A 20,000-nucleotide genomic window follows, 5' to 3' on the forward strand; every position below is an offset into this window, starting at 1 on the left:
CTATGTGTGGCATGAGTAATATCTTGAGAAGTCTGATGGGCTGTGTGAGAAGTGTGTGAGGTAAACCTCTGACTGGTAGCCTGATGGCGGCTAGTATGCTGAGATTTGTCTACTTTCAGTACAGTGTTTGTCACATCACCTTGCTTTGTAACTTCCTTTAAAGTGTCACTTCCACCTGATGGGAGATTCTGGCTGTCTGTGTGATCTGAGGGATGACCTGGACGACCCTTGTCCTCAGGGCGATCTGATGGGTGGCCAGGACGATCAGGACGTCCCTGATCATGAGGGCGATCAGGACTACGCCTGTCACCCGGACGTTCTCCTTCTGGGACTGGCACACGGTGTCCAAACTTATCCACGTAATAGTACGTAACTCCTGGACGATCTGAAGGCTGGCCAGGCTGACCCTGGTCATCAGGGCGATCTGAAGGGCGGCCTGGACGATCCTTGTCATCCGGGTGGCCAGGACGACCCTGGTCATCGGGACGATCAGGACTACGCTTGTCACCCGGACGTTCTCCTTCTGGGACCGGTACACGATGGCCAAACTTGTCCACATAATAGTAAGTCACACCTGGACGATCTGAAGGTTGGCCAGGTTGACCCTGGTCATCAGGGCGATCTGAAGGACGGCCTGGACGATCCTTGTCATCAGGGCGATCAGGACTACGCCTGTCACCCGGACGTTCTCCTTCTGGGACCGGTACACGATGGCCAAACTTGTCCACATAATAGTAAGTCACACCTGGACGATCTGAAGGTTGGCCAGGTTGACCCTGGTCATCAGGGCGATCTGAAGGACGGCCTGGACGATCCTTGTTATCAGGGCGATCTGAAGGACGGCCTGGATGATCCTTGTCATCAGGGCGATCAGGACTACGTCTGTCTCCGGGACGTTCTCCTTCTGGGACTGGTACACGATGGCCAAACTTGTCCACGTAATAGTAAGTCACACCTGGACGATCCTTGTCATCAGGACGATCTGAAGGACGGCCTGAACGATCCTTGTCATCAGGGCGATCAGGACTACGTCTGTCTCCGGGACGTTCTCCTTCTGGGACTGGTACACGATGGCCAAACTTGTCCACGTAATAGTAAGTCACACCTGGACGATCTGAAGGTTGGCCAGGTTGACCCTGGTCATCAGGGCGATCCTTGTCATCAGGGCGATCTGAAGGACGGCCTGGACGACCCTGGTCATCAGGACGATCCTTATCATCTGGGTGGCCAGGACGATCCTTGTCATCGGGATGTTTAGGACGTCCCTGATCATCAGGGCGATCAGGACTACGTCTGTCTCCGGGACGTTCTCCTTCTGGGACTGGCACACGGTGTCCAAACTTGTCCACATAATAGTACGTAACTCCTGGACGATCTGAAGGCTGGCCAGGCTGACCCTGGTCATCAGGGCGATCTGAAGGGCGGCCTGGACGATCCTTGTCATCCGGGTGGCCAGGACGACCCTGGTCATCGGGACGATCAGGACTACGCTTGTCACCCGGACGTTCTCCTTCTGGGACCGGTACACGATGGCCAAACTTGTCCACATAATAGTAAGTCACACCTGGACGATCTGAAGGTTGGCCAGGTTGACCCTGGTCATCAGGGCGATCTGAAGGACGGCCTGGACGATCCTTGTCATCAGGGCGATCAGGACTACGCCTGTCACCCGGACGTTCTCCTTCTGGGACCGGTACACGATGGCCAAACTTGTCCACATAATAGTAAGTCACACCTGGACGATCTGAAGGTTGGCCAGGTTGACCCTGGTCATCAGGACGATCCTTGTCATCGGGACGATCTGAAGGGCGTCCTGGACGATCCTTGTCATCTGGGTGGCCAGGACGACCCTGGTCATCGGGACGATCCTTGTCATCAGGGCGATCAGGACTACGCCTGTCTCCAGGACGTTCTCCTTCTGGGACTGGCACACGGTGCCCAAACTTATCCACGTAATAGTAAGTCACACCTGGACGATCTGAAGGCTGGCCAGGCTGACCCTGGTCATCAGGACGATCCTTATCATTGGGATGTTTAGGACGTCCCTGATCATCAGGGCGATCAGGACTACGTCTGTCTCCGGGACGTTCTCCTTCTGGGACCGGTACACGATGGCCAAACTTGTCCACGTAATAGTAAGTCACACCTGGACGATCTGAAGGTTGGCCAGGTTGACCCTGGTCATCAGGGCGATCCTTGTCATCAGGGCGATCTGAAGGACGGCCTGGACGACCCTGGTCATCAGGACGATCCTTATCATCTGGGTGGCCAGGACGATCCTTGTCATCGGGATGTTTAGGACGTCCCTGATCATCAGGGCGATCAGGACTACGTCTGTCTCCGGGACGTTCTCCTTCTGGGACTGGCACACGGTGTCCAAACTTGTCCACATAATAGTACGTAACTCCTGGACGATCTGAAGGCTGGCCAGGCTGACCCTGGTCATCAGGGCGATCTGAAGGACGGCCTGGACGATCCTTGTCATCTGGGCGGCCAGGACGACCCTGGTCATCGGGACGATCTGAAGGACGGCCTGGACTATCCTTGTCATCAGGCTGATCTGGACGACCTTTGTCATCAGGGCGACCAAGACGACTCTTGTCTTCTGGATGTTCTCCTTCAGGAACTGGCACACGATGTCCAAATTTATCTACATAATAGTAAGTTACTCCTGGACGATCTTTGTCATCAGGGCGGTTAGGACGATCCTTGTCATCAGGCTGATCACGATGTTTATCTGATGGGTCGTCAGGGTGATCCCTTGGGCGTCCTTTATCCTCAGGCTGGCCAGAAGGATCATCTTGTGGAATTTCTCTTGCTGGAGAAACTCGAGTTGGTAATCCAGCAGCATGAGTTGGGGTTGGTTTGTCTTTTGGTCCAAAGTACACTGAATAAGACCCACCGCCACCTCCTCCAGCTGAGGGATCTGGTGAAATTGTGTAAGTATAGTGATAAGTGACAGGTGGCTTGGTGATCTTCTTGGTGCATCGTGTATACTTGTAAGAGTTAAGGATGGAGTCTTCAATTTCATGGATGTCTCTTTCAGGAGTATGGCGACGGCAATTGCAAGATTCACCTCTGGGCCTCATGTAACTCGGGACAGAGCTTGTAGTAGACACTCCAGAAAGGCTCTGTGTACTGTAAGTCCTGCCTTCAATGTCAGGGCTGGGTCTCCGACCTTGAGTATAATCAAGAGAGTTTTTCCTTGGATGGGAAACCCTTCGTACTCCTCGTCGCAGGTCATCAGATTCTGGGGTGCCCTCCCTTCCAGTGAATGGGGATCTACGAGTTGATATCCTTCGTCGTGTAGGATCATCATCTCTGTCAATACTTGATCTGCTAGGTGTTCTTCTGTCCTTCAAAGGCTCTCCTGTCTTACCCGGTTTTCTTGTCGCTTCAGGTTCCCTATCTACTGATTTTCTTATCAATGGTGACGGCTCCCTCTCACCTGGACGGCTCGGTTTTCTACCAGTTGTCACTGGCTCCTTATCGCCAGGGCGGCTAGGTTTTCTACCAGGTGTCACTGGCTCCTTATCACCAGGGCGGCTAGGTTTTCTACCAGGTGTCACTGGCTCCTTATCACCAGGGCGGCTAGGTTTTCTACCAGGTGTCACTGGCTCCTTATCACCAGGGCGGCTAGGTTTTCTACCAGGTGTCACTGGCTCCTTATCACCAGGACGGCTAGGTTTTCTACCAGGTGTCACTGGCTCTTTATCACCAGGTTGACTCGGTTTTCTAGTAGGTGTTGTTGGTTCCTTTTCACCAGGGCGGCTAATCTTTCTGCCTGGTTTCCTCTTCGCATCTTCAGGTTCTTTTACATCCATCTTACCAGGTTTTCCTGGTTTGCCTGGTCTCCTCTTAACGTCTTCAGGTTCTTCCTCACCTGGGCTAACAGGTTTACGTGGTCTTTTTGTAACGGTGTCTTTTGCACCTGGTCTTTTTGGTCTCCTTTCTTCGTTATCGTCAGATTCGCCTTCATCTGGTCTGTCCAATATAACATCCTCAGGTTCATCATCTGGCCTGCCTGGTCTTCTCTTACTGTCTTCAGGTTCCTTTTCACCTGGCCTGCCTGGTCTCCTTTTGATATCCTCAGGCTCTTCTTCATCTGGTCTACCTGGTTTTCCTGGTTTCCTTCTAATATCCTCCGGTTCCTCTTCACCTAGCCTGCCTGGTCTTCTCTTAATATCTTCAGGTTCTTCCTCACCTGGCCTGCCTGGTCTTCTCTTAATATCTTCAGGTTCTTCCTCACCTGGCCTGCCTGGTCTTCTCTTAATATCTTCAGGTTCTTCCTCACCTGGCCTGCCTGGTCTTCTCTTAATATCTTCAGGTTCTTCCTCACCTGGCCTGCCTGGTCGCCTCCTAATGTCTTCAGGTTCTTCCTCACCTGGCCTGCCTGGTCTTCTCTTAATGTCTTCAGGTTCCTCCTCACCTGGCCTGCCTGGTCTTCTCTTAATGTCTTCAGGTTCTTCCTCACCTGGCCTGCCTGGTCGCCTCCTTATGTCTTCAGGTTCTTCCTCACCTGGCCTGCCTGGTCTTCTCTTAATATCTTCAGGTTCTTCCTCACCTGGCCTGCCTGGTCTTCTCTTAATGTCTTCAGGTTCTTCCTCACCTGGCCTGCCTGGTCTTCTCTTAATGTCTTCAGGTTCTTCCTCACCTGGCCTTCCTGGTCGCCTCCTTATGTCTTCAGGTTCTTCCTCACCTGGCCTGCCTGGTCGCCTCTCAATACCTTCAGGTTCTTCCTCACCTGGCCTGCCTGGTCGCCTCCTAACGTCTCCAGGTTCTTCCTCACTTGGGCTGCCTGGCCTTCTCTTGTCTTCAGGTTCCTTTTCACCTGGCCTGCCTGGTCGCTTCTTAATGTCTTCAGGTTCCTTTTCACCTGGCCTGCCTGGTCGCCTCTTAGTGTCTTCAGGTTCCTTTTCACCTGGCCTGCCTGGTCGCCTCTTAGTGTCTTCAGGTTCCTTTTCACCTGGCCTGCCTGGTCGCCTCTTAGTGTCTTCAGGTGCCTTTTCACCTAGCCTGCCTGGTCGCCTCTTAATGTCTTCAGGTTCCTTTTCACCTGGCCTGCCTGGTCGCCTCTTAGTGTCTTCAGGTTCCGTTTCACCTGGCCTGCCTGGTCGCCTCTTAGTGTCTTCAGGTTCCTTTTCACCTGGCCTGCCTGGTCGCCTCTTAGTGTCTTCAGGTTCCTTTTCACCTGGCCTGCCTGGTCGCCTCTTAGTGTCTTCAGGTTCCTTTTCACCTGGCCTGCCTGGTCGCCTCTTAGTGTCTTCAGGTTCCTTTTCACCTGGCCTGCCTGGTCGCCTCTTAGTGTCTTCAGGTTCCTTTTCACCTGGTCTGCCTGGTCGCCTCTTAGTGTCTTCAGGTTCCTTTTCACCTGGCCTGCCTGGTCGCTTCTTAATGTCTTCAGGTTCCTTTTCACCTGGCCTGCCTGGTCGCCTCTTAGTGTCTTCAGGTTCCTTTTCACCTGGCCTGCCTGGTCGCCTCTTAGTGTCTTCAGGTTCCTTTTCACCTGGCCTGCCTGGTCGCCTCTTAGTGTCTTCAGGTTCCTTTTCACCTGGCCTGCCTGGTCGCCTCTTAGTGTCTTCAGGTTCCTTTTCACCTGGCCTGCCTGGTCGCCTCTTCGTGTCTTCAGGTTCCTTTTCACCTGGCCTGCCTGGTCGCCTCTTAGTGTCTTCAGGTTCCTTTTCACCTGGCCTGCCTGGTCGCCTCTTCGTGTCTTCAGGTTCCTTTTCACCTGGCCTGCCTGGTCGCCTCTTAGTGTCTTCAGGTTCCTTTTCACCTGGCCTGCCTGGTCGCCTCTTAATGTCTTCAGGTTCTTCCTCACCTGGCCTGCCTGGTCGCCTCTTAGTGTCTTCAGGTTCCTTTTCACCTGGCCTGCCTGGTCGCCTCTTAATGTCTTCAGGTTCCTTTTCACCTGGCCTGCCTGGTCTTCTCTTAATGTCTTCAGGTTCTTCCTCACCTGGCCTGCCTGGTCTTCTCTTAATGTCTTCAGGTTCCTTTTCACCTGGCCTGCCTGGTCGCCTCTTAGTGTCTTCAGGTTCCTTTTCACCTGGCCTGCCTGGTCGCCTCTTAATGTCTTCAGGTTCCTTTTCACCTGGCCTGCCTGGTCTTCTCTTAATGTCTTCAGGTTCTTCCTCACCTGGCCTGCCTGGTCTTCTCTTAATGTCTTCAGGTTCCTTTTCACCTGGCCTGCCTGGTCGCCTCCTAATGTCTTCAGGTTCTTCCTCACCTGGCCTGCCTGGCCTTCTCTTAATGTCTTCAGGTTCTTCCTCACCTGGCATGCCTGGTCTTCTCTTAATGTCTTCAGGTTCTTCCTCACCTGGCCTGCCTGGCCTTCTCTTAATGTCTTCAGGTTCTTCCTCACCTGGCATGCCTGGTCTTCTCTTAATGTCTTCAGGTTCTTCCTCACCTGGCCTGCCTGGTCTTCTCTTAATGTCTTCAGGTTCTTCCTCACCTGGCCTGCCTGGCCTTCTCTTAATGTCTTCAGGTTCTTCCTCACCTGGCCTGCCTGGTCTTCTCTTAATACCTTCAGGTTCTTCCTCACCTGGCCTGCCTGGTCTTCTCTTAATGTCTTCAGGTTCTTCCTCACCTGGCCTGCCTGGTCTTCTCTTAATGTCTTCAGGTTCTTCCTCACCTGGCCTGCCTGGTCTTCTCTTAATGTCTTCAGGTTCTTCCTCACCTGGCCTGCCTGGTCTTCTCTTAATGTCTTCAGGTTCTTCCTCACCTGGCCTGCCTGGCCTTCTCCTAATACCTTCAGGTTCTTCCTCACCTGGCCTGCCTGGTCGCCTCCTAATGTCTTCAGGTTCTTCCTCACCTGGCCTGCCTGGTCTTCTCTTAATGTCTTCAGGTTCTTCCTCACCTGGCCTGCCTGGCCTTCTCTTAATACCTTCAGGTTCTTCCTCACCTGGCCTGCCTGGCCTTCTCCTAATACCTTCAGGTTCTTCCTCACCTGGCCTGCCTGGCCTTCTCTTAATACCTTCAGGTTCTTCCTCACCTGGCCTGCCTGGTCTTCTCTTAATGTCTTCAGGTTCTTCATCACCTGGCCTGCCTGGCCTTCTCTTAATATCTTCAGGTTCTTCCTCACCTGGCCTGCCTGGCCTTCTCTTAATACCTTCAGGTTCTTCCTCACCTGGCCTGCCTGGTCGCCTCCTAATGTCTTCAGGTTCTTCCTCACCTGGCCTGCCTGGCCTTCTCTTAATACCTTCAGGTTCTTCCTCACCTGGCCTGCCTGGTCGCCTCCTAATGTCTTCAGGTTCTTCCTCACCTGGCCTGCCTGGCCTTCTCTTAATGCCTTCAGGTTCTTCCTCACCTGGCCTGCCTGGCCTTCTCTTAATACCTTCAGGTTCTTCCTCACCTGGCCTGCCTGGTCTTCTCTTAATGTCTTCAGGTTCTTCCTCACCTGGCCTGCCTGGCCTTCTCTTAATGTCTTCTGGTTCTTCCTCACCTGGCCTGCCTGGTCGCCTCCTAATGTCTTCAGGTTCTTCCTCACCTGGCCTACCTGGCCTTCTCTTAATACCTTCAGGTTCTTCCTCACCTGGCCTGCCTGGCCTTCTCTTAATGCCTTCAGGTTCTTCCTCACCTGGCCTGCCTGGCCTTCTCTTAATGTCTTCAGGTTCTTCCTCACCTGGCCTGCCTGGTCGCCTCCTTATATCTTCAGGTTCTTCCTCACCTGGCCTGCCTGGTCGCCTCCTTATATCTTCAGGTTCTTCCTCACCTGGCCTGCCTGGTCGCCTCTTAATACCTTCAGGTTCTTCCTCACCTGGCCTGCCTGGCCTTCTCTTAATGTCTTCAGGTTCTTCCTCACCTGGCCTGCCTGGCCTTCTCTTAATGTCTTCAGGTTCTTCCTCACCTGGCCTGCCTGGCCTTCTCTTAATGTCTTCAGGTTCTTCCTCACCTGGCCTGCCTGGTCGCCTCCTTATATCTTCAGGTTCTTCCTCACCTGGCCTGCCTGGTCGCCTCCTTATATCTTCAGGTTCTTCCTCACCTGGCCTGCCTGGTCGCCTCCTTATATCTTCAGGTTCTTCCTCACCTGGCCTGCCTGGTCTTCTCTTAATACCTTCAGGTTCTTCCTCACCTGGCCTGCCTGGTCTTCTCCTAATACCTTCAGGTTCTTCCTCACCTGGCATGCCTGGCCTTCTCTTAATGCCTTCAGGTTCTTCCTCACCTGGCCTGCTTGGTCTTCTCTTAATGTCTTCAGGTTCTTCATCACCTGGCCTGCCTGGTCTTCTCTTAATGTCTTCAGGTTCTTCATCACCTGGCCTGCCTGGCCTTCTCTTAATGTCTTCAGGTTCCTTTTCACCTGGCCTGCCTGGCCTTCTCTTAATGTCTTCAGGTTCTTCCTCACCTGGCCTGCTTGGCCTTCTCTTAATACCTTCAGGTTCTTCCTCACCTGGCCTGCCTGGCCTTCTCTTAATACCTTCAGGTTCTTCCTCACCTGGCCTGCCTGGTCGCCTCCTAATGTCTTCAGGTTCTTCCTCACCTGGCCTGCCTGGCCTTCTCTTAATGCCTTCAGGTTCTTCCTCACCTGGCCTGCCTGGCCTTCTCTTAATGTCTTCAGGTTCTTCCTCACCTGGCCTGCCTGGTCTTCTCTTAATGTCTTCAGGTTCTTCATCACCTGGCCTGCTTGGCCTTCTCTTAATGTCTTCAGGTTCTTCCTCACCTGGCCTGCCTGGCCTTCTCTTAATGTCTTCAGGTTCTTCCTCACCTGGCCTGCCTGGTCGCCTCCTTATATCTTCAGGTTCTTCCTCACCTGGCCTGCCTGGTCGCCTCCTTATATCTTCAGGTTCTTCCTCACCTGGCCTGCCTGGTCGCCTCCTTATATCTTCAGGTTCTTCCTCACCTGGCCTGCCTGGTCGCCTCCTTATATCTTCAGGTTCTTCCTCACCTGGCCTGCCTGGTCGCCTCCTTATATCTTCGGGTTCTTCCTCACCTGGCCTGCCTGGCCTTCTCTTAATACCTTCAGGTTCTTCCTCACCTGGCCTGCCTGGCATTCTCTTAATGTCTTCAGGTTCTTCCTCACCTGGCCTGCCTGGTCGCCTCCTTATATCTTCAGGTTCTTCCTCACCTGGCCTGCCTGGCCTTCTCTTAATGTCTTCAGGTTCTTCCTCACCTGGCCTGCCTGGCATTCTCTTAATGTCTTCAGGTTCTTCCTCACCTGGCCTGCCTGGTCGCCTCCTTATATCTTCAGGTTCTTCCTCACCTGGCCTGCCTGGCCTTCTCCTAATACCTTCAGGTTCTTCATCACCTGGCCTGCTTGGCCTTCTCTTAATGTCTTCAGGTTCTTCCTCACCTGGCCTGCCTGGCCTTCTCTTAATGTCTTCAGGTTCTTCCTCACCTGGCCTGCCTGGTCGCCTCCTTATATCTTCAGGTTCTTCCTCACCTGGCCTGCCTGGTCGCCTCCTTATATCTTCAGGTTCTTCCTCACCTGGCCTGCCTGGTCGCCTCCTTATATCTTCAGGTTCTTCCTCACCTGGCCTGCCTGGTCGCCTCCTTATATCTTCAGGTTCTTCCTCACCTGGCCTGCTTGGCCTTCTCTTAATGTCTTCAGGTTCTTCCTCACCTGGCCTGCCTGGTCTTCTCTTAATACCTTCAGGTTCTTCCTCACCTGGCCTGCCTGGCCTTCTCTTAATGTCTTCAGGTTCCTCCTCACCTGGCCTGCCTGGTCTTCTCTTAATGTCTTCAGGTTTTTTCTCACCTGGCTTGCTAGGTTTCCTCTTAATGTCATCTGGTTTCTTTTCACCTGGCTTGCTTGGTCGTCTCTTAACGTCCTCCGGCTCTTCCTCTCCTGGTTCATCAGGTTTAGCTGGCCTACCTAGCTTTCCTTTTACAGGTTCTTTATCTACTGGTTTACCTGGTCTCTTCTTAGTATCTTCTGGTTTACTGCCACTTGGTCTGCCTGGTTTTCTCTTAATATCCTCTGGCTCTTTGTCAGCTGGTCTTCCTTTAACATCCACAGGTTCTTTCTCTCCTGGTTTACCTGGTCTTTTCCTGTCTCCAGGTTCATCGCCTGGCCGGCCGGGTTTTTTCTTGATGTCTTCTGGCTCTTTATCACCTGTCCTACTGGGCTTTCTCTTGGCATCGTCAGGTTCCTTTTCGCCTGGCTTACCTGGTCTCTTTTTAATGCCTACAGGTTCCTTTTCATCAGGCTTGCCTGGCTTGGCCTTCACATCTTCTGGTCTTCTCTTTGGACGTTTCTCTGTCTCCCTTGTTTTCTTTTTAGGAATATCCTTTGGCGAACGTTTCTTTGATTTATCTGTCGTTTCAGTGTCTTCATCTACTTCCTCTTCACTTGTTTCACTGGTGTACTCTTCACTTACATAATAAACCGTATCATCCAAAACAACAGCCTCACTTACAACTGTGCTACGGAAAGATGTTTCCTCAATACTCCTTTGTACTAATGTTTCCTGAACAACTTCAGTTCTAGATACGTCGTCATACGTAGTCAAGTCATAGCGTCTCGTAACATCGTCAATTTCAGGTTCCTCACCTGGCCTACCCGGTCTCCTCCTAATATTCTCAGGTTTCTCCTCATCTGGCCTGCTGGGTCTTCTCTTAACATCTTCAGGTTCGTCCTCACTCGGTCTGCCCGGTCTCCCTGTAATGGTTCCTGGTTTTCTCTTATCGTCAGGTTCCTTCTCTCCTGGCCTTCCTGGTCTCCTTTTACTATCCTCAGGTTCCTTATCATCTGGTTTATCAGGCTTCCCTGGCCTACTTGGCCTTCTCTTTATATCTTCAGATTCTTCGGTGATTTGGCTAATCATAGATTCATCTGTTCTTGCCACCAAAGTAGTACTTACTGTTGATCTCTGGACTGCATTTCTTTCCAAAATTTCCCTTCTCGTTATGGATAGTTCAGATTCCTCATATGTATCAGGTTCATCTGGTCTTCCTGGTCTCCTCCTAACGTCTTCAGGCTCTTCCTCTCCTGGCCTTCCGGGCTTGCCTGGTCTCCTCTTAATGTCTTCAGGCTCTTCCTCTCCTGGCCTTCCGGGCTTGCCTGGTCTCCTCTTAACATCTTCAGGCTCTTCCTCTCCTGGCCGTCCGGGCTTGCCTGGTCTCCTCCTAATGTCTTCAGGCTCTTCCTCTCCTGGCCTTCCGGGCTTGCCTGGTCTCCTCTTAATGTCTTCAGGCTCTTCCTCTCCTGGCCTTCCGGGCTTGCCTGGTCTCCTCCTTACATCTTCAGGCTCTTCCTCTCCTGGCCTTCCGGGCTTGCCTGGTCTCCTCCTTACGTCTTCAGGCTCTTCCTCTCCTGGCCTTCCGGGCTTGCCTGGTCTCCTCCTTACGTCTTCAGGCTCTTCCTCTCCTGGCCTTCCGGGCTTGCCTGGTCTCCTCCTTACGTCTTCAGGCTCTTCCTCTCCTGGCCTTCCGGGCTTGCCTGGTCTCCTCCTTACGTCTTCAGGCTCTTCCTCTCCTGGCCGTCCGGGCTTGCCTGGTCTCCTCCTTACGTCTTCAGGCTCTTCCTCTCCTGGCCTTCCAGGCTTGCTCGGTCTCCTCCTAATGTCTTCAGGCTCTTCCTCTCCTGGCCTTCCGGGCTTGCCTGGTCTCCTCCTTACGTCTTCAGGCTCTTCCTCTCCTGGCCTTCCATGCTTGCCTGGTCTCCTCCTTACGTCTTCAGGCTCTTCCTCTCCTGGCCTTCCGGGCTTGCCTGGTCTCCTCTTAACGTCTTCAGGCTCTTCCTCTCCTGGCCTTCCGGGCTTGCCTGGTCTCCGCCTTACGTCTTCAGGCTCTTCCTCTCCTGGCCTTCCGATCTTGCCTGGTCTCCTCCTTACGTCTTCAGGCTCTTCCTCTCCTGGCCTTCCAGGCTTGCCTGGTCTCCTCTTTACGTCTTCAGGCTCTTCCTCTCCTGGCCTTCCGGGCTTGCCTGGTCTCCTCTTAACGTCTTCAGGCTCTTCCTCTCCTGGCCTTCCGGGCTTGCCTGGTCTCTTCTTAACGTCTTCAGGCTCTTCCTCTCCTGGCCTTCCGGGCTTGCCTGGTCTCCTCTTAACGTCTTCAGGCTCTTCCTCTCCTGGCCTTCCGGGCTTGCCTGGTCTCTTCTTAACGTCTTCAGGCTCTTCCTCTCCTGGCCTTCCGGGCTTGCCTGGTCTCTTCTTAACGTCTTCAGGCTCTTCCTCTCCTGGCCTTCCGGGCTTGCCTGGTCTCCTCCTAACGTCTTCAGGCTCTTCCTCTCCTGGCTTTCCGGGCTTGCCTGGTCTCCTCCTAACGTCTTCAGGCTCTTCCTCTCCTGGCCTTCCGGGCTTGCCTGGTCTCCTCCTAACGTCTTCAGGCTCTTCCTCTCCTGGCTTTCCGGGCTTGCCTGGTCTCCTCCTAACGTCTTCAGGCTCTTCCTCTTCAGGTTCTTCGAACTCAATGGTCTGACTTGTAACAAACTGATCTGTTTTTGATACCAATGTACTACTAACCGTGGAACTTTGAATGGTACTCCTCTCTAAGGTTTCCCTTCTTGTTATTGTTAACTCAGATTCTTCCTCATCTGGTCGTCCAGGCTTCCTTGGTCTCCTCTCAATGCCTTCAGGCTCTTCCTCTCCTGGCCTTCCGGGCTTGCCTGGTCTCCTCCTTACGTCTTCGGGCTCTTCCTCTCCTGGCCTTCCGGGCTTGCCTGGTCTCCTCCTTACGTCTTCAGGCTCTTCCTCTCCTGGCTTTCCGGGCTTGCCTGGTCTTCTCTTAACGTCTTCGGGCTCTTCCTCTCCTGGCCTTCCGGGCTTGCCTGGTCTCCTCCTTACGTCTTCAGGCTCTTCCTCTCCTGGCCTTCCGGGCTTGCCTGGTCTCCTCTTAATGTCTTCAGGCTCTTCCTCTCCTGGCCTTCCGGGCTTGCCTGGTCTCCTCTTTATGTCTTCAGGCTCTTCCTCTCCTGGCCTTCCAGGCTTGCTCGGTCTCCTCCTAATGTCTTCAGGCTCTTCCTCTCCTGGCCTTCCAGGCTTGCCTGGTCTCCTCTTAACGTCTTCAGGCTCTTCCTCTCCTGGCTTTCCGGGCTTGCCTGGTCTCCTCCTTACGTCTTCAGGCTCTTCCTCTCCTGGCCTTCCGGGCTTGCCTGGTCTCCTCCTTACGTCTTCAGGCTCTTCCTCTCCTGGCCTTCCGGGCTTGCCTGGTCTCCTCCTTACGTCTTCAGGCTCTTCCTCTCCTGGCCTTCCGGGCTTGCCTGGTCTCCTCTTAACGTCTTCAGGCTCTTCCTCTCCTGGCCTTCCGGGCTTGCCTGGTCTCCGCCTTACGTCTTCAGGCTCTTCCTCTCCTGGCCTTCCGGGCTTGCCTGGTCTCCGCCTTACGTCTTCAGGCTCTTCCTCTCCTGGCCTTCCGGGCTTGCCTGGTCTCCTCTTAATGTCTTCAGGCTCTTCCTCTCCTGGCCTTCCGGGCTTGCCTGGTCTCCTCTTAATGTCTTCAGGCTCTTCCTCTCCTGGCCTTCCGGGCTTGCCTGGTCTCCTCCTTACGTCTTCAGGCTCTTCCTCTCCTGGCCTTCCGGGCTTGCCTGGTCTCCTCCTTACGTCTTCAGGCTCTTCCTCTCCTGGCCTTCCGGGCTCGCCTGGTCTCCTCTTAATGTCTTCAGGCTCTTCCTCTCCTGGCCTTCCGGGCTTGCCTGGTCTCCTCCTTACGTCTTCAGGCTCTTCCTCTCCTGGCCTTCCGGGCTTGCCTGGTCTCCTCCTAACGTCTTCAGGCTCTTCCTCTCCTGGCCTTCCGGGCTTGCCTGGTCTCCTCCTTACGTCTTCAGGCTCTTCCTCTCCTGGCCTTCCGGGCTTGCTTGGTCTCCTCCTTACGTCTTCAGGCTCTTCCTCTCCTGGCCTTCCGGGCTCGCCTGGTCTCCTCCTTACATCTTCGGGCTCTTCCTCTCCTGGCCTTCCGGGCTCACCTGGTCTCCTCCTTACATCTTCAGGCTCTTCGTCTCCTGGCCTTCCGGGCTTGCCTGGTCTCCTCCTTACGTCTTCAGGCTCTTCCTCTCCTGGCCTTCCGGGCTTGCTTGGTCTCCTCCTTACGTCTTCAGGCTCTTCCTCTCCTGGCCTTCCGGGCTTGCCTGGTCTCCTCCTTATGTCTTCAGGCTCTTCCTCTCCTGGCCTTCCGGGCTCGCCTGGTCTCCTCCTTACATCTTCGGGCTCTTCGTCTCCTGGCCTTCCGGGCTTGCCTGGTCTCCTCCTTATGTCTTCAGGCTCTTCCTCTCCTGGCCTTCCGGACTCGCCTGGTCTCCTCCTTACATCTTCAGGCTCTTCGTCTCCTGGCCTTCCGGGCTTGCCTGGTCTCCTCCTTACGTCTTCAGGCTCTTCCTCTCCTGGCCTTCCGGGCTTGCTTGGTCTCCTCCTTACGTCTTCAGGCTCTTCCTCTCCTGGCCTTCCGGGCTTGCCTGGTCTCTTCCTTATGTCTTCAGGCTCTTCCTCTCCTGGCCTTCCGGGCTTGCCTGGTCTCCTCCTTACGTCTTCAGGCTCTTCCTCTCCTGGCCTTCCGGGCTTGCCTGGTCTCCTCCTTACGTCTTCAGGCTCTTCCTCTCCTGGCCTTCCAGGCTTGCCTGGTCTCCTCTTAACGTCTTTTGGCTCTTCCTCTCTTGGCCTTCCGGGCTTGCCTGGTCTCCTCCTTACGTCTTCAGGCTCTTCTTCACCTGGCCTACCTGGCTTCCCTGGCCTTTTTCTAAGATCTTCAGGCTCATCCTTACCTGGCTTACCAGGCTTACTTGGCCTCTTTTTGATATCTTCAGGTTTCTCATCATCTGGCTTTCCAGGTTTACCTGGTCTTCTTTTCGTTTCATCTGGTTCTTTGCCACTTGGCCTAGCAGACTTCCCTGTTTTATCTGGGTGTTTCTTGATATCCTCGGGTTCTTCACCGACTGGTCTACTTACTTTCTTGGTGACCCCTGGCTTATCACTAATTGGTTTTATGGATTTCTTTCCAGGAGCTTCTTCCTTTGGTTTTCGTGTAGTCCTAGTATCTTTTACATCCTCAAAATCAATGATTTGGCTTGTCACAACTTCGTCTGTTCTAGATACCACTGTACTAACGGTGGATCTCTGAACAGCACTCCTCTCTAAGGTTTCCCTTCTTGTGACACATATCTCAGTGTCGTATGTATCAGGTTCACCTGGCCTATCTGGTCTCTCCCTAGTGTCTTCTGGTTCTTCCTCTCCTGGTATCTTATTCACATCTAAAGGTTCTTCGTCTGGTCTATCTGGTCTCCTTATAATGTACTCAGGCTCATCTGGTCTGCTTGGCCTCCTCCTAATATTTTCTGGTTCTTCTTCACCTGGCCTGCTCGGTTTCCTCTTGATGTCTTCAGGCTCTCCAGGTCTCCTAACATCTTCCGGTTCTTCCTCGCCTGGCCTACTTGGCTTTCTCTTTATATATTCAGGTTCTTCACCTGGTCTACCTGGTTTTTTCCTATCATCATCCGGCCTACCAGGCTTATCTCTGCTTGGTCTTTTGGCTACATCTGTTTCTCCAGGCCTTCCTGGTTTCTTTTTCGTAACTTCTGGTTCGTCACCCGGTTTTCTAGGACTCATCTTCCCATCTCCAGGTTTCACCCTTCCTTTCTCTAGTCGATCAGCTGGTTTACTTGGCTTTCGTTTAGCAGGCTCTCTTTCATCTACAACTGGTTCTTTGCCCAATGTTTTCTTATCTGGTTTCTCTGGGGATTCTTCTCTTGGTCTTCTTATTTTTTTGAACTCCTCATCAGACTCAGTTGTGTGGCTGGTCACAAGTTTTTCTGTTCGAGAAACCACTGCTCTGCTAACAGTGGACCGCCTGACGTCACTAGTTTCATATGTTTTTCGCACTGTTGTTGACAACTCATATGTATCAGACTCATCACCCGAAACTATTTCAACATCCAAAGTTGGCTCTTCATCACCTGGTTTACCTGGTTTCCTAGGACTGACCTTTCTGGGGTCCTTCTCTTTATCACTTGGCTTGCCAGGGACAACCTTTCTCGGTTCTTTGTCTTTGTCACCCGGTCTTCCAGGACTATACTTCCTGGGTTCTTTTCCTGTTTCACTTGGCCTTCCAGCTTTTTTGGGTTCCTTGTCTTTGTCACTCGGCCTTCCTGGACTAACCTTTCTGGGTTCTTTGTCTCGATCACCAGGTCTTCCAGGGCTAATTTTTCTAGGTTCTTTATCTTTGTCACCTGGTCTTCCGGGACTAGATTTTCTTGGTTCTTTGTCTCTTTCACCAGGTCTTCCAGGACTGATCTTTCTGGGCTCTTTATCTTTATCACCTGGGCTACCTTTCCTAGGTTCTTTATTTGTATCACTCGGACGAACCCTTTTGGAATCAGGCTCTTCTCCAGGCCTACGAGGACTAGCTCTCCTTGGTTCCTTGCCTCCATCTCTGGTTTCTGGCTCATCACCTGGTATTTTCTTAATTTGGTCTGGTTCATAATCCTCAGAATCATATGTCTTTGTTGATATCAACTGGTCAGTTCTTGATACAAGTGTACTACTAACTGTAGACTGCTTGAAAGTGCTGCTTTCAAATGACTTGTGAACTCTAGTAGATAAATGAGCCTCCTTATATACATCAAAATCTTCATCTACAACTAGCTCATAATCTTCAGGCTCTTCTTCTCCTGGCCTTCCGGGCTTGCCTGGTCTCCTCCTAACGTCTTCGGGCTCTTCCTCTCCTGGCCTTCCGGGCTTGCCTGGTCTCCTCTTAACGTCTTCAGGCTCTTCCTCTCCTGGCCTTCCGGGCTTGCCTGGTCTCCTTCTAATGTCTTCAGGCTCTTCCTCTCCTGGCCTTCCGGGCTTGCCTGGTCTCCTCTTAACATCTTCAGGCTCTTCGTCTCCTGGCCTTCCGGGCTTACTCGGTCTCCTCCTTACGTCTTCAGGCTCTTCCTCTCCTGGCCTTCCGGGCTTGCCTGGTCTCCTCCTTACGTCTTCAGGCTCTTCCTCTCCTGGCCTTCCGGGCTTGCCTGGTCTCCTCCTTACGTCTTCAGGCTCTTCCTCTCCTGGCCTTCCGGGCTTGCCTGGTCTCCTCTTAACGTCTTCAGGCTCTTCCTCTCCTGGCCTTCCGGGCTTGCCTGGTCTCCTCCTAATGTCTTCAGGCTCTTCCTCTCCTGGCCTTCCGGGCTTGCCTGGTCTCCTCTTAACATCTTCAGGCTCTTCCTCTCCTGGCCGTCCGGGCTTGCCTGGTCTCCTCCTAATGTCTTCAGGCTCTTCCTCTCCTGGCCTTCCGGGCTTGCCTGGTCTCCTCCTTACGTCTTCAGGCTCTTCCTCTCCTGGCCTTCCGGGCTTGCCTGGTCTCCTCCTTACGTCTTCAGGCTCTTCCTCTCCTGGCCTTCCGGGCTTGCCTGGTCTCCTCCTTACGTCTTCAGGCTCTTCTTCTCCTGGCCTTCCGGGCTTGCTTGGTCTCCTCCTTACGTCTTCAGGCTCTTCCTCTCCTGGCCTTCCGGGCTTGCCTGGTCTCCTCCTAACGTCTTCAGGCTCTTCCTCTCCTGGCCTTCCGGGCTTGCCTGGTCTCCTCCTTACGTCTTCAGGCTCTTCCTCTCCTGGCCTTCCGGGCTTGCCTGGTCTCCTCCTTACGTCTTCAGGCTCTTCCTCTCCTGGCCTTCCGGGCTTGCCTGGTCTCCTCCTTACGTCTTCAGGCTCTTCCTCTCCTGGCCTTCCGGGCTTGCCTGGTCTCCTCCTTACGTCTTCAGGCTCTTCCTCCCCTGGCCTTCCGGGCTTGCCTGGTCTCCTCCTAACGTCTTCAGGCTCTTCCTCTCCTGGCCTTCCGGGCTTGCCTGGTCTCCTCCTAACGTCTTCAGGCTCTTCCTCTCCTGGCCTTCCGGGCTTGCCTGGTCTCCTCCTTACGTCTTCAGGCTCTTCCTCTCCTGGCCTTCCGGGCTTGCCTGGTCTCCTCCTTACGTCTTCAGGCTCTTCCTCTCCTGGCCTTCCGGGCTTGCCTGGTCTCCTCTTAACGTCTTCAGGCTCTTCCTCTCCTGGCCTTCCGGGCTTGTCTGGTCTCCTCTTAACGTCTTCAGGCTCTTCCTCTCCTGGCCTTCCGGGCTTGCCTGGTCTCCGCCTTACGTCTTCAGGCTCTTCCTCCCCTGGCCTTCCGGGCTTGCCTGGTCTCCTCCTAACGTCTTCAGGCTCTTCCTCTCCTGGCCTTCCGGGCTTGCCTGGTCTCCTCCTTACGTCTTCAGGCTCTTCCTCTCCTGGCCTTCCGGGCTTGCCTGGTCTCCTCCTAACGTCTTCAGGCTCTTCCTCTCCTGGCCTTCCGGGCTTGCCTGGTCTCCTCCTTACGTCTTCAGGCTCTTCCTCTCCTGGCCTTCCGGGCTTGCCTGGTCTCCTCCTTACGTCTTCAGGCTCTTCCTCTCCTGGCCTTCCAGGCTTGCCTGGTCTCCTCCTTACGTCTTCAGGCTCTTCCTCTCCTGGCCTTCCGGGCTTGCCTGGTCTCCTCCTAACGTCTTCAGGCTCTTCCTCTCCTGGCCTTCCGGGCTTGCCTGGTCTCCTCTTAACGTCTTCAGGCTCTTCCTCTCCTGGCCTTCCGGGCTTGCCTGGTCTCCTCTTAACGTCTTCAGGCTCTTCCTCTCCTGGCCTTCCGGGCTTGCCTGGTCTCCTCTTAACGTCTTCAGGCTCTTCCTCTCCTGGCCTTCCGGGCTTGCCTGGTCTCCTCCTAACGTCTTCAGGCTCTTCCTCTCCTGGCCTTCCGGGCTTGCCTGGTCTCCTCTTAACGTCTTCAGGCTCTTCCTCTCCTGGCCTTCCGGGCTTGCCTGGTCTCCTCTTAATGTCTTCAGGCTCTTCCTCTCCTGGCCTTCCGGGCTTGCCTGGTCTCCTCCTAACGTCTTCGGGCTCTTCCTCTCCTGGCCTTCCAGGCTTGCTCGGTCTCCTCCTTACGTCTTCAGGCTCTTCCTCTCCTGGCCTTCCGGGCTTGCCTGGTCTCCTCTTAACGTCTTCAGGCTCTTCCTCTCCTGGCCTTCCGGGCTTGCCTGGTCTCCTCCTAACGTCTTCAGGCTCTTCCTCTCCTGGCCTTCCGGGCTTGCCTGGTCTCCTCCTTACGTCTTCAGGCTCTTCCTCTCCTGGCCTTCCGGGCTTGCCTGGTCTCCTCCTAACGTCTTCAGGCTCTTCCTCTCCTGGCCTTCCGGGCTTGCCTGGTCTCCTCTTAACGTCTTCAGGCTCTTCCTCTCCTGGCCTTCCGGGCTTGCCTGGTCTCCTCCTAACGTCTTCAGGCTCTTCCTCTCCTGGCCTTCCGGGCTTGCCTGGTCTCCTCCTAACGTCTTCGGGCTCTTCCTCTCCTGGCCTTCCAGGCTTGCTCGGTCTCCTCCTTACGTCTTCAGGCTCTTCCTCTCCTGGCCTTCCGGGCTTGCCTGGTCTCCTCTTAACGTCTTCAGGCTCTTCCTCTCCTGGCCTTCCGGGCTTGCCTGGTCTCCTCCTAACGTCTTCGGGCTCTTCCTCTCCTGGCCTTCCGGGCTTGCCTGGTCTCCTCTTAATGTCTTCAGGCTCTTCCTCTCCTGGCTTTCCGGGCTTGCCTGGTCTCCTCTTAACGTCTTCAGGCTCTTCTCCTGGCCTTCCAGGCTTGCTTGGCTTTCTCTTCGACGGTTCTTCGCCTGGGCGACCAGACTTGCCAGGTTTACCCCTTACATCCTCAGGCTCTTCTTCTCCTGGCCTTCCAAGCTTACTTGTTTTGCTAGGTCTTCGTTTCATATCCTCGGGCTCCTCTGTACCTGGTTCCTCTTCACCTGGTCTCCCGGGTTTCTTTGTTAGCTTTTCTGGCTTATCTAACTGTTTGACACTTTGCTTTGTGGTTTTCTTATGAACAGAAATAACATCAGCCCATTCAGACTTATCAACTTTGGTGCTAGAAATGTGTGTTGTTGTTTTCGATGTCTTAGTGTCAGTTGCTGTTGCGGTGCGTTTTACGTGTCTGTAAGTGTCAGTTATGTCTCTGTCTCTCGGTTTTTTGTCCTCGTCAGAAACGTCATGATCGCTGAGATCGTCTTCAGAGGTACCTGAGATTCAACAATAGATTCAAAGTAATTCATCATCATGTGCACTATACTCACCTTCGGATTTGTTTCTTTCTTGTTTTATACGTTCCATAAAAGGAGCAACATAAAC

The 20,000-nt window shown here is 53.7% G+C and overlaps 1 protein-coding gene across 18 annotated transcripts in view; it reads right to left on the minus strand.

Moving 5' to 3' along the window:
* LOC113809654 (uncharacterized) overlaps positions 1-20,000 on the minus strand; it is a 258,298-nt gene that overhangs the window by 100,722 nt on the left and 137,576 nt on the right. For 15 of the 18 annotated variants that reach the window (XR_011398115.1, XR_011398114.1, XM_070113568.1 and 12 more), the window contains exon 15: positions 1-19,891. This exon is cut by the window's left edge and continues 539 nt beyond it. Coding sequence is in view for 16 of the 18 variants with exons in the window: in XM_070113568.1 (XP_069969669.1) it covers positions 1-19,891 (19,891 nt within the window). In the remaining 2 variants the exon portion in view is untranslated. The remainder of the gene's footprint in view (positions 19,892-20,000) is intronic. The other 3 variants (XM_070113581.1, XM_070113580.1, XM_070113577.1) reach the window with 3 other exon arrangements.

The sequence above is a fragment of the Penaeus vannamei genome, chromosome 34 (assembly GCF_042767895.1).
Source record: "Penaeus vannamei isolate JL-2024 chromosome 34, ASM4276789v1, whole genome shotgun sequence".
Lineage (NCBI taxonomy): Eukaryota > Metazoa > Arthropoda > Malacostraca > Decapoda > Penaeidae > Penaeus > Penaeus vannamei.